Source organism: Bos taurus, chromosome 5 (assembly GCF_002263795.3).
Source record: "Bos taurus isolate L1 Dominette 01449 registration number 42190680 breed Hereford chromosome 5, ARS-UCD2.0, whole genome shotgun sequence".
NCBI lineage: Eukaryota > Metazoa > Chordata > Mammalia > Artiodactyla > Bovidae > Bos > Bos taurus.
This window is the reverse complement of record NC_037332.1, coordinates 116,681,967-116,694,516: the sequence shown is the minus strand read 5'-3', so window position 1 is coordinate 116,694,516 and position 12,550 is coordinate 116,681,967. Positions and strand designations below refer to the sequence as shown.

Below are 12,550 nucleotides of genomic sequence, written 5' to 3'. Positions count from 1 at the left end.
GCTTCAGCATCAGTCCTTCCAACCGGTATTCAGGGTTGATTTCCCTTAAGGTTGGTTTGATCTCCCTGCTGTCCAGGGGACTCTCAGGAGTCTTCTCCAGGACCGTGGTTCGAAGGCATCAATTCTTCAGCATTTTGCCTTCTTTATGGTCCAGCTCTCACAGCCGTATGTGACCGCTAGAAGACCTTAGCCTTGACTAGACGGACCTTTGTCGGCAGAGTAACGTCTCTGCTTTCCAACACACTGCCTAGGTTTGTCATCGCTTTCCTGCCAAGAAACAGTCGCCTTCTGATTTCATGGCTGCAGTCACCATCCACAGTGAGTTTAGAGACAAGAGGAAATCTGTCGCTGCTTCCACATTTTCCCCTTCTGTTTGCCATGAACTAATGGGGCCGGATGCCATGATCTTAGTTTTTTCAATATTTAATATTAAGCTGGCTTTTTCTCTCTCCTCCTTCACCCTCATCAAGAGGCTCTTCAGTTCCTCTTCACTTTCTGCCATTAGCATGGTATCGTCAGCATGTCTGAGGTTGATGTTTCTCCTGCCTATCTTGATTCCAGCTTGTTACTCACCCAGCCCGGCATTTCTCACGATGTGCTCAGCATGGAGGTTAAACAAACAGGGTGGGAGCAGACGGGACTGTGGTGCTCCTTTCTCAATCTTGAACCAGTCAGTTGTTCCACACAGGGTTCTGTTGTTTGTCAGGAGGCAGGTAAGATGGTCTGGTATTCCCGTCTCTTTAAGAGCTTTCCAGTTTGTTGTGATCCACACAGTCAAAGGCTTTAGTGCAGTCGATGAAACAGAGGTAGATGTTTTTCTGGAACTCCCTAGCTTTCTCTATAATCCAGTGAATGTTGGCAGTCTGAGCTCTGGTTCCTCTTCCTTTTCTAAACCCAGCTTGGAAGTTCTTGGTTCACATAAGGCTGAAGCCTAGCATGCAGGATTTTAAGCATGACCTCACTAGCGTGGGAGATGAGTGTAAGTGTCCAGTGTTCAGTACTGCCCTCCTTGGGAACTGGGGTGAGGACTGGTCTTTCCCAGTCCTGTGGCCACTGCAGGGTCTTGCAGATTTGCTGACACATTGAATGCAACACCTTGATGGCATCACGCTTTAGGGTTTTGAGTAGTTCTGCTGGAATTCCATCGCATCCGCTAGCTTTATTAGCAGCAGGGCTTCCTGAGGCCCATGTGACTTCGCTTTCTAGAATGTCTGGCTCTGGGTGATGTGATTAGGCAATGTTATTAGGTGCATACAATTTTAGGATTGTTTTATCTTTCTGGAATATTGACTCTGTTATCACGATGAAAATCCTCTTTATTTTCATAATTATTTTTGCCTTAGAATATACTTTGTCTCCTGTTAATATAGCTGTGCTTAGCTTTTGTTGGTGTTTCTGTGATGTATCTTTTTCTATCTTTCTCCTTTCAACATTTCTGTTTCCTCGTATTTCAGGTTCCTTATATTCAGCAGTGCACTAACAGTGTTTTTTTTTTTAATATGCTCTGTATGTAATTTGAAGTTAGGTTCGTTACAACACTGTGTTTTTAGATTTCTAACATGTATTTTTGGAAGTGTAGTTGATTTACAATCTTAAAGTATTTAAACATGGTAGCTTGAGTCTTATCTCATGAAATAAGGAATAATTATATCCAGAAATAAGTCTACTGGTACCTGAATCAGTCTCCTTGAAAGCTCTGTGGTTCCCATTACTGTTTTCACGTCTGTGTCTGATGGTTCTCTCATCTGGATTCCCAAGAGTCTGTTTTAAGACACCGTCCTCTCTCCTGGCGTTCTTGGTTATTTTTGATTGAATACTGGACATCATGTTGACAAGCAAGAGGCAGTTTGAAACGAGGATGGTGGTGTCATTATCCCCTGTGTTTGCTTCTGGTTGCAGCCCTCACCCTGGGCAGGCTCAGAATTCCACTTCCTCTCCTCCCAGCCGCACAAGCCAAGAAAGCTTCGCACAGCTCTCAGCCTCATCGGTTCCTCCCAGAGCCGTCTGGCAGCTGTGCGGCAGGGCCGAGCGCGTCCCTGCAGACCCCCACCCTCTGCCTGGCTGTGCTTCTGTGACTTGCAGTGCCTTGGGTCACTCTGGTGCCTTGGACAGCCGTGCGTTAAGATTCTGCCTCATTTTCCCGGGTGTGCTCAGGAGGCGGGCTGGTCCAAACTGCCCAGTCCTTCACTGGAGAAAGGGAACCATGATCTCAGCGTTGCCCCAGCTACGTTCTCTCAAAACACGAATGTCTTAGGCCGGTTACCACGCTGACTTCTGTCTTTTCATACATATATTTGAACATGGTGGCCTGAATCTTGTCCCATAAAATGAAACATTTACATCCAAAAATAAGAGCCCAATAGTCAACAGAACCTGTGATTGTTCCGATACCTAAGTCCAGGGGGCTTCGTCTTACTTGATCTCTGCCAATATTTGATGCTTCTTACCATATAAGAGGGGCTTCCCTGGTGGCTCAGCTGGTAAAGAATTCGCCTGCAATGCAGGAGACCCTGGTTTGATTCCTGGGTCGGGAAGATCTGCTGGAGAAGGGATAGGCTACCCACTCCAGTATTCTTGGGCTTCCCTCACAGCTCAGTTGGTAAAGAATCTGCCTGCAATGCAGGAGACCTGGGTTTGATCCCTGGGTTGGAAGGATCCCCTGGAGAAGGGAATGGCTACCCACTCCAGTATTCTGGCCTGGAGAATTAGGGTCGCAAAGAGTCGGGCACGACTGAGTGACTTTCACTTCACTTCACTTCATCATAGAAGAAAGCATGTGATTCTGGAACATGTGACAGGCAACAGCAAATTAGACTTTGCCCAATTTTTATGTTCATCTTTAACTTGGTGCCCCACGGTGAGTCTGTCTGCATGGCTTTGTTCCTTAAGTGACTGCGATGTGGTTTGTATCTTGTCATCACTGCCTCAGTCCCCAGTGGAGCTCTTCCCGTCCTGCAGATCCTGAACAACCACGTCCAGTTCGAGGTGTCCCACGGCGCCTCGGACGTGGTGTCCATGCAGCTGTCCAGGTCACGCGTGACCGACGGGGAGTGGCACCACCTGCTGATAGAACTGAAGAGCGCCACGGAGGGCAAAGACATCAAGTACCTGGCCATCATGACCCTGGACTATGGCATGGACCAGGTGAGTGGGCCTGCGGGAACGCAGGGGGACCCCGCCAGGTGCCAGGTGCTTGTGGATTTGGAGGAGTGCTTTCTGGGCTCCCCTGAACTCGGGTCTGATGTTCCTCCTTCTGCTGGGGTCCCGGGAGCCTGCACCTCATCCCTGCCTAGACGGTTTCTTGTAGCAAAGCTGGCTTGAGCCACAGCCATTCTGTGCTGTGCGTCTGGGGTACACAGATGGATCTGGTGGGGGCACATGACCGAGGTGCCGGAGGGGCTGTGGGCCCCCGGAGAGACACACCTGTTGCAGCTGGGCAGGTGGCATGCCAGGCAGGTGACTCAGAGAATGCTGGATCTGCAGGGTGTGAGCCAGGTGATCGGAGGCATGTAAGGGGACCCCCACACACTGGAGGGGCTTCCCTGTGCTTCCTAAGAGCTCTCGGAGTCCAGGCTCTTCCCGCACCTGGCTCTCGGAGTGAATAGCTGCCGTGTTCTGAGCTTGAGGATCCGGCTGAGACTTCCTTAGGTTCCTGCCACCACGGATGGGTTTTACTTTTTTTTAGTTTATCGAACTTTCTTATGCAGTGGCTCATTGGCGGTGCCCATGACAAGTGGGAGGGTGGCCCATGTTCCCCCAGCCGTCCACCTTGGCCGGGTTGGGACACAGACACGTGTCCCCCGGCTGGTTCCCGCACCCCGCCATCTCATGCACGAACAGCTGTGGTCTCCACGGAAATGGCTGCGTGGCCCCCTGTGTGAGGCAGGGACGGCCCCCAGGCTGAGGGGAGCGCCCGGCATGGCTGGGTTGCAGTCTCTGAGCACGCGCTTCCTAGCCAGGTGTCTGCAGGCGGTGGCCCAGCCCCTCTCTTTGCACAGGACACGGTGCAGATCGGGAACCAGCTTCCCGGGCTGCGGATGAGGAGCCTCATCGTGGGGGGCGTGTCTGAAGACAAGGTGTCCGTGCGTCGCGGCTTCCAGGGCTGCATGCAGGTACCCCGCGTGCGCGCCCTCCCCAACCCCCACCCTGGGCCTCCACGGCGGGCTTAGGGCGGCCGGCACCGCCGTGGGTGTCATGATCGTCCTGCTGGTTTTCAGCAAACGAGTTCACTTGTCTAATCGCCCACCCAACTTGAACACATCGTGTTTCCCACTTACGGCCCCCCTCCTCCCTGCCTCCCCTCGAGTTCTGCACCGCCCTCCCAGCCACCCCCTCGTCCACCTGCAGCCCTGCCTTCATGTCCCGTCCAGAGCCTCCCTCTGGCCGCCTGCAGCAGCCCCCATCCTCACCCGGACGGGCCCCACGCCCATCCCCTAGACCAGGTGTGCTGGCAGCAGCCTGAGGGAGCCGTTCATAACGATGTTCCGCTCATGTCCACCCGCCCCCAGCCTCCCACTGCGGGCGACAGTCCTTCGTGCCTGCCCTGCGCTCTTGCGCCTCCGTGATCTGGCCCCATGGTGCTTTGCACGGTGCCTCGACTCCGGACACCCTCTGCACAGCCCCCCGCTTCTCCCAGGAGCCGCCCTGCCCTCCGTCTCCAGCAGCTGTTCTGCTTCCTGCTTCCTCCGTGACCCTCACCATGGAATTATCAGAACATGGAATTAGTCCGTCTCCATCCCAGATGGCCTGAACCCCGTCCTGGGGTCCACACCTGGGGAGGGGCGGCAGTGCGTGCATCCTGGCCTCACTTTTGCAATAAGGGACCCCTGGCTCCCTTTTGGGGATTCCTCCAGCCCCGAGGGACTGACTCTGGGCCCCCCTTTCTGAAATGCAGGGAGTGAGAATGGGGGAGACGGCCACCAACATCGCCACGCTGAACATGAACGACGCCCTCAAGGTCAGGGTGAAGGACGGCTGTGAGGTGGAGGACCCCTGCTCCTCCGGCCCCTGCCCTCCCCACAGCCGCTGCCGCAACACCTGGGGCGGCTACGCCTGCGTCTGTGACAGAGGTGGGCACCTGCCGGCCGCGGGGGGCGGCGCCTTCTGTGCTTTAACCCGCCCCGCACGCCGAGCCGGGCGCTGGTCCCCCAGCAGCTCTCTGCCGGCGTGTGGTGCCGGAGCTGTGTTTCGTAACTGAGGAGGGGCCCCTGTGCTGTCTCTTCACCTGGGGGCAGGGACACTCCCGCTGTACCCTCCGGGCACACTGACACGAGGGAGCGGTAGTGAAGGGCACACGCTTGAGAATAACATGTTGGGTGCTCGCCTCTGACTGTCGAGGTGATGCTTGGCTGGTACCGTCAGCTCCCCCAGCCTCCCACCCTCCCCAGGCAGCCTGGGAGGCCCTCTCCTCCGTGTTTCCAGGTCGGACCCCCTGAGTGTCCATGCTTCCCGTGCTTCCAAGGGCCTCTTCAGCTTTCCTCTGCAGAGCAGCCTGGAAAGGGGGTCTCGGGGCAGCCGCAGATTGCAAACACAGGCTCACGCAGAGGGTCTCTCCCCACCCATCCCCCCTCGCGGAACAAGGACCTGCGGTGTGAGAGGCGGGTCCCGGGGTGGGGTAACACTGGCCTGTCCCCACAGGGTACTTTGGGAAGAGGTGTGTGGATGCGTGTCACATGAACCCCTGCAGGCACGCGGCGGCCTGCGTGCACAGCCCCGACTCCCCGCGCGGCTACGTGTGCGAGTGCGGGTCCAGCCACTACGGGCAGTACTGCGAGAACAGGTGAGCGCCGCCCCCGCCGGCGGGCCCGTGCGCTGCCCCCGCTCCCGACCTGCTCTCTCCTCTCTGTTACTGAACCCCAAGTAGGCGAGGTACCTTCTGATCACCTCCATCTGATTCCCCCTTCATCACCACTCGGTGAGTTTACAGTAGCTTCATTACGGGGTTTAAAAGCCTCCCCAGGTGGCTCAGTGGTAACGAATCTGCCTGCGAGGCAGGAGACACGGGACATGTGGGTTCAATCCCTGGGTCGGGAAGATCCCCTGGAGGAGGAGATGGCAGCCCACTCTAGTATTCTTGCCTGGAGAATCCCATGGACAGAAGAGCCTGGCGGGTTACAGTCCATGGAGTCACAGAGTGTCAGACACGACTAAGCGACTGAACAGCAACATATGGTTCTGGATAACAAGGACGTGTCTTTTAATTTGGCGTGAAATAAATGAGAATCCAACCGGGCATCTCTCACCAACCCCTACTGAGCTTGTCTCCACCCAAATGCACAGCAGAGCTGCCCGGCCTGCCGGGTGATGGTGGGATGGAGTCAGGGAGGCTGAAGGGAGGGGCACCTCCAGGGGGTGTTCCGGGGGGGACACCAGAGGGCAGAGCCAGCGAGCAGTGATGGCATGAGGCCTGTCTAAGGAGCTCAGAGGGTCAGCCAGTCCCGGGCAGGGCTGGCACATGCTGTCCCAGGCAGCTTCTGGACCGGGGAGACTCCCAGGCCTGAGTGGAGGGCCTGCCCGCAAACGGGGAACAGAGCTCAGCTTTGTGGAGGCCACGGGGGCCCCGCAGAAAGCTGTGGGGGGATCAAGACTGGGTGTCAGAGAGCCTCCGACTCTGGGGTGCAATGTGGCTCAAGCAGGTGGAAGCCAGAGGCCAGGGCACCGGCTGGGAGGCCGTGTGGCATCCCTGAGGCCTGGTGTTGCCCGTAGTGCAGGGCTGAGGAGGCAGGGGGAAGGGGTCCCCCCCAACGTCGATGCAGATCCGTCAACACCAGACTGGAGCCCCACCCCTGTCCCTGCCGTTTGTATTCCCCTAGTGTGTACACAGTCAGTACTTAATAATTGCTGGTTAGGTGAACAGGTGAGAAGGAGGGATTGACGCTGGTGGGAGGGCGGATGGAAAGCTGTCAGCCAGGGTAGTAAACGTAGGGCAGGGTTTCATTTTGTGGAGCCTGAAGGGCACGCATGTTGGGTGGCGCCGGGCCACGGAGAGCCAGCCTGGCGTGAGGGTGGCTGTCACCCACCCCGTGGGCCAGGCGTCCTGGTGGGGGGTGCTGGGCAGTGTGACACGGGAGGCTGGGCCAGGGCGTCACCAGTGTCTTCCAGACCTGGGCCCCTGAAGGCTGGGCCTGGCACGTGAGAGGCTAAGGGCTTCCATGGAGGCAGCATGGGGAAGCGGACCACTCGGGCGGGGGGCGCCCAGATCCAGGCCAGTTGGGGCCCAGGCCGCCAACATCCCTCTAGTGCCACAAAGGGCAGTTATGCACCTTCCACGCACTATCTGATGTCCCAACAGAATCGACCTTCCGTGCCCCCGAGGCTGGTGGGGGAACCCTGTATGCGGGCCTTGCCACTGTGCGGTCAGCAAAGGTTTCGACGCCGACTGCAACAAGACCAGCGGGCAGTGCCAGTGCAAGGTGAGGCCCGCAGGCCGTGGGGACCCAGGGGAGGGAGGGGCGGGCACCGCGCCTGCCTGGACAAGAGCACGTGAGTTAGGTGTTCACGGTGTTCACCCTCAGCACCCCAGGCCTTCTGGCTCAGCCCACCCGGGGTCATCAGAAGCTGAGACATTTCTGTGAGTTTTGGCTCATCTTCAGCACCAGCCGTGGTTCTCCCCGGTTGGCCGTTTTTCTGGTCTTTTATTGAACCACCCAACAATGACCCCCATTGAAAATATGAGGGACTTTCCTGGTGGCTCGGGACTTTCCTGGCATTCCGGTGGCTAAGACTTAGCCTTTCAGTGCAGGCGGTGTGGGTTCAATCCCTGGTCAGGGAACTAAGATCCCGCGTGCCTCATGGCCAGAAAGCCAAAACATACAACAGAAGCAATGTTGTAACAAATTCAGTAAAGACTGAAAAGTGGCCCACATAAAACATTTTTTAAAAATGTAAACAAATAAATGTGGAAAGCGTTGCCCACTCCCCCCGCCTTGTATACCTGTCGCCCTCATGCACGGCCTGTTCTCAGCCCAAATCACATGGAAACCCGGCCCCCTTGGCCTCCTGGAAAACACCATGTACCTTCAGAATATTGTGTCAATAATCGCCGTGAGCTGCCAGTAACTTGAATCCCAAAGGGAAGGTCTGTCTGTAACAGTAGCTGCTCAGAGGGACGCGCAGTCTGCTGGCTTAGCTTGCTGACCCAGGAAGGGACCCTGCCCTCATGGTGCTCTCTGCAGCCCCAGCGCTGTCTGACACCCGCGTGTTGCTTGGGGTCTGAAGAATCACGAGGGCCCAGCAGAGCAGGACCACGCACGCAAGCCACGTGGTGGTGGATGGGGTCGTAGCCTCAGTGGGGGGCAGGGCAGAGGGAAAGAGGGTACTTGGGGAGAACGTGCCTAGGTTTTTCTTTTTTTTTTTTCATAAAAAGTTATTGCAAATGCAGAAAGGACTATGAACGTTGACAGTGACATCCATGTCCCCTCCCAGGGTGGCTGCTCACGTGTAGCGTCCCCTCTAGGCCCTGGAGGACATGTGGTTGGACCCCCCAGGGGACAGTTCTGTGTCCCTGTCTGACACGGAAGCCTGTGTCACTGTGTCCTGGGCTGCCAGTTGCCCAAGTCACCGCCTGTCCCAGTTTCCAGCTGGCGACCCGTGGGCTTCGGGGGACCGAGTGGCCCGGCAAAGGCGTTGTGGCCCGTGAACCACCCAGCTGGGCGTCAGTCCAGGACTTTCCAAAACTGAAGCCTGTGTTCTTGACCATCACCCTGACCTGTCTGATGACAGATGTTCAGACGGCTTCTAATTTCTTACACTTTAAAAAAACAAAGCACAAAGCTCCCATCTGCCACCCTGGTGCCCCCGTGCACAGATCGCCACTGAGTCTCTGATCCTCTTGAGGACAGCAGCTGGCTCACAGTAAGCACTTGCTGAGATGTGAAGACACCCCTGCCCCGTCCAGCGAGGGGGCCCCAGGCACCGTCCGTCTGGACGCCGTGGGTGGACGGCAGCCGTGAGGCCGGCCGGCCGGGCTGGAACCCTGACGTCACTCAGGACACGTGCTCCAGGGGCGGGGCCTCTGCGGCACTGACGTCCAGCCTCTGTTTCTGGCTCCCGCAGGAGAATTACTACAGGCCCCCAGGGCAGGACGCCTGCCTGCCCTGTGACTGCTTCCCGCATGGCTCCCACAGCCGCGTCTGTGACATGGACACCGGCCAGTGCAGCTGCAAGCCCGGGGTCATCGGACGCCAGTGCAACCGCTGCGACAACCCTTTCGCCGAGGTCACCGTCCTCGGCTGCGAAGGTCTGCATCACCCTCGACCCGCTCGGGCCGTGTGGCAGGGACGGGCACTGTGGGTCTGCCTCTGGGGGGGGTGCTGTGTGTGTGCATGCGTGCGCTGCGCTCTCCTGCGGCGTTGGGGGGTGTGTGTGTGCACACGTGCGCTGTGCTCTCCTGGGGCGTGGGGGGCTGTGTGTGTGCACGCGTGCACTGCGCTCTCCTGCGGCGTGGGGGGCGCCTGACAGCCTCGTGATCCAGTTGTGTCTGCCTGGCTTTCTATGGCTGGTGCTCCAGGCGGCGTGGGTCAGAGCCTGTGTCCCCCTCCCTGAGTCTCACCCCCATGGTGGAGGCGTGCGGGGTCCGGTTCTCGGTGGGGCTGGGCTCCCTTCCGGGAGGAGCGTGCAGGGAGCACCGCACACTCATGTGCCAGGCTGAGCGCCTCCCCTCTGTCCCCAGTGATCTACAACGGATGCCCCAGAGCGTTTGAGGCTGGCATATGGTGGCCACAGACCAAGTTCGGGCAGCCAGCCGCAGTGCCGTGCCCCAAAGGGTCCGTGGGTAAGTACCACAGGGTGTGGCCTGTGGCATCCGTTCCAGACAGGACAGTCAATGGTGTGGGGCTCGCGGGAGGGCTGGCCAAGGCATCGGAGCTCACTGGATGTTCCGTGTTGAAAGAGTTCCTTTACCCAAAGTGCCAGGGTAATAAGAACTTCTTCGTCCATCGTAAACGGCAAAACCTGGAAAGAGCACAGGAAAACGTGAAGAGCACCGCGGCGGGAGGGTGGGGTCTCTTGGTAAGATGGGGGTGATGCCTGCGCCCGCGCCTCCAGGGGCCTGGAAGGTCCAGTGAGACGACGCAGGGAGCGCCAGCCCCAGGCGGGGTCCAGGCGGGCCCGCAGTGCACATGGACACGGTGGGCGCTCCAGAGACCACCCAGCCGATTTATCTTTTCACGGACTTGCTCAGCTGCCCACCCACGGTAACTGAGCGGCCCAGGTCAATTGTAAGGTTGCAAATGTAGGGCAGATGTGGGCACGGCCCCAGACCTGAGGGAAGAGCTGTGTCGGCTTCATGGCTGCAGCACCCTGGGCCCTGGGCAGCCAGGGGTTGGTTCACAAGTCAGCTCTCAGGCTGGACGGGTCCTTCTCTGCTCCTAGGAAACGCGGTCCGGCACTGCAGCGGGGAGAAGGGCTGGCTGCCCCCGGAGCTCTTTAACTGCACCACCGTCTCCTTCATCGACCTCAAAGCCATGGTAGGCTGCGCCCTGGGGACACGCGGGAGGGTGCTGGGCGTCCAGACCCCGGGATCGCGTGGGCCCAGGCCGGCCCTTGGAGGCCGTCTCCGCCTCCCTTTCCAGATCTCAGCCCGCGTCTGGGTCTGCAGACTCGGGGCCCCCGGGTTTGGGCCCCCCGCCCACAGCTGCCCGCACCCTGCCCTGTCCCTCGTCCACCTGGGCTCTTTCTCCAGGTGCTTTTGAGCCTGACACACCCTCCTTTTGTGTGCCATGGCCATCTGGGAGTCTGGGGGTTTTTAAAGTTCTTTCCTGAGAAGGGGGTTTCCACTGGAAAGCGACGGGCCCTGCGTCCTGGGAAGGGCCCAGGGCTGACGTGGCGCTTGCTTCCTGACCCAGAACGAGAAGCTGAGCCGGAACGAGACGCAGATGGACGGGGAGCGGTCCCTGCGGCTGGCCCGGGCGCTGCGCAACGCCACGCAGCACGTGGCCACGCTCTTCGGCAACGACGTGCGGACGGCGTACCAGCTGCTGGGCCGCGTCCTGCTGCACGAGAGCAGCCAGCAGGGCTTCGAGCTGGCGGCCACACGGGATGCCGACTTCCACGAGGTAGGAGGGTGGCAGGCGCGGGGCCCTCAGCCCCACACATCTGGGGTCCAGGTGGGGCTGTGACCGGCAGGCGTGTCCAGTGTCCTTGGGGCAAGACCCCACTTTCCCCATGTGAGCTCAGGCCCATTTAGTGACTGGAAAGGGGACTCCTGAGGGTTAGGAGCATCGCGGAAAAGGAGCAAAGGAGCAGGCCTGACGGGGAACAGCAGGATGCCGTGCGCACCAGCGTTCGGGGTGGTCTACCTGAGTCAGCCCGCTGACTGCCACACTCATCCTCTGTGGAGCCCACTGTTGCCCAGCTTTACAGTTAAGGAATCTGAGGCCCAGGGGCCCAGGGCACGCAGCCTGTGAGAGGCCCCTGAGCTCCCGATCTCGGGTGGCCTGGCGTCTCCTGCCCTAGAGACAGCCATGCATCGTGTTTAAGTGATCAGTCCCTACAAAGCATCTGTTGAAAATAACCAGTGAGGAGCCGCGTTCACTAGCTTATAAACTGCTCTTGTGTTGGCGGGTGGCTGGCATTGCCTCGTGTTTCTGCTTCACTCCTAAGGCCTCCTGGTCCATGTAGAGCCCCCGGGGACCCTCTCCAACCACTCAGAGCCCCCGGGGAACCTTCCTGTCCATGCTGACCACCCCCAACCCTGGGAACCTCCATGCAGAGTCCTCAGGGCCTCAGAAAGTCCTGTCACCCGCATTTCAATCCGGGCCTGAGGGTTTGGGCCAAGGGAGTTTTGTTCCCATTTCCAATTGCTTGCAAACAGAAGTTTCTCATCCTGCCTTCAGCCTGGGTTGTGGCCCCCTGAGTCCCAGTGACACCCCCGTGTCCTCACCACGCTGCCCCCCGTTCATTTGCAGTGTTCGGGGAGGGGGCGTCACCTGAACCAGAGTGCACCGGGCATCCTGGGCTGCCTCCCTGTGGGCTCAGCAGTGGCCAGGGTCCCCACGCCCGGCTCTCCTGGTGGGGTGGGGGTTGCCGATGTGACCGGGGGGCGTCTCTGCCTGCCTCTCCCCTTTGCATCTCGGGGGGAAGCCCTGCAAGGATTCACTGACCATGGAGGTTACACTCCAGCGCCTGTCCCCATCTCTGACGTCTGGGCCCAGCCTTGTCCCGAAGGCTCCCCAGAGCCCGGGCCCTGTCTCGTCAATCAGGCTCCTGCGGGCTGGCCGCACGTAAGCTGAGCACCGTCTGTCCGTCTGTCTGTCCGAGCAGGACGTCGTCCAGGCGGGCAGCGCCCTCCTGGCCCCAGCCACCAGGGCCGCCTGGGAGCAGATCCAGCGCAGCGAGCCCGGCACCGCTCAGCTGCTGCGGCGCTTCGAGGCCTACTTCAGCAACGTGGCCCGGAACCTGCGGAGGACGTACCTGCGGCCCTTCGTCATCGTCACGGCCAACATGGGTGAGGCCACGGCCCAGCGGGGGTGGGGGACCCCCAGGGCCCGTCTGCAGTGCCACCCACCTTGGCCACGTGTCGGCGAAGGGTCGACGCGGGGAGGATCTTAGT

General features: G+C 59.1%; 1 protein-coding gene across 2 annotated transcripts in view; it reads left to right on the top strand.

Annotated features, from left to right (window-relative positions):
- Positions 1-12,550, top strand: part of CELSR1 (cadherin EGF LAG seven-pass G-type receptor 1) — a 144,434-nt gene that overhangs the window by 105,426 nt on the left and 26,458 nt on the right. For both annotated transcript variants that reach the window (XM_059887206.1, XM_024992922.2), the window contains exons 10-19: positions 2,959-3,144; positions 3,999-4,112; positions 4,895-5,069; positions 5,638-5,779; positions 7,292-7,412; positions 9,055-9,238; positions 9,671-9,772; positions 10,372-10,466; positions 10,845-11,054; positions 12,262-12,445. In XM_059887206.1, the coding sequence (XP_059743189.1) occupies positions 2,959-3,144; positions 3,999-4,112; positions 4,895-5,069; positions 5,638-5,779; positions 7,292-7,412; positions 9,055-9,238; positions 9,671-9,772; positions 10,372-10,466; positions 10,845-11,054; positions 12,262-12,445 (1,513 nt within the window). The remainder of the gene's footprint in view (positions 1-2,958; positions 3,145-3,998; positions 4,113-4,894; positions 5,070-5,637; positions 5,780-7,291; positions 7,413-9,054; positions 9,239-9,670; positions 9,773-10,371; positions 10,467-10,844; positions 11,055-12,261; positions 12,446-12,550) is intronic.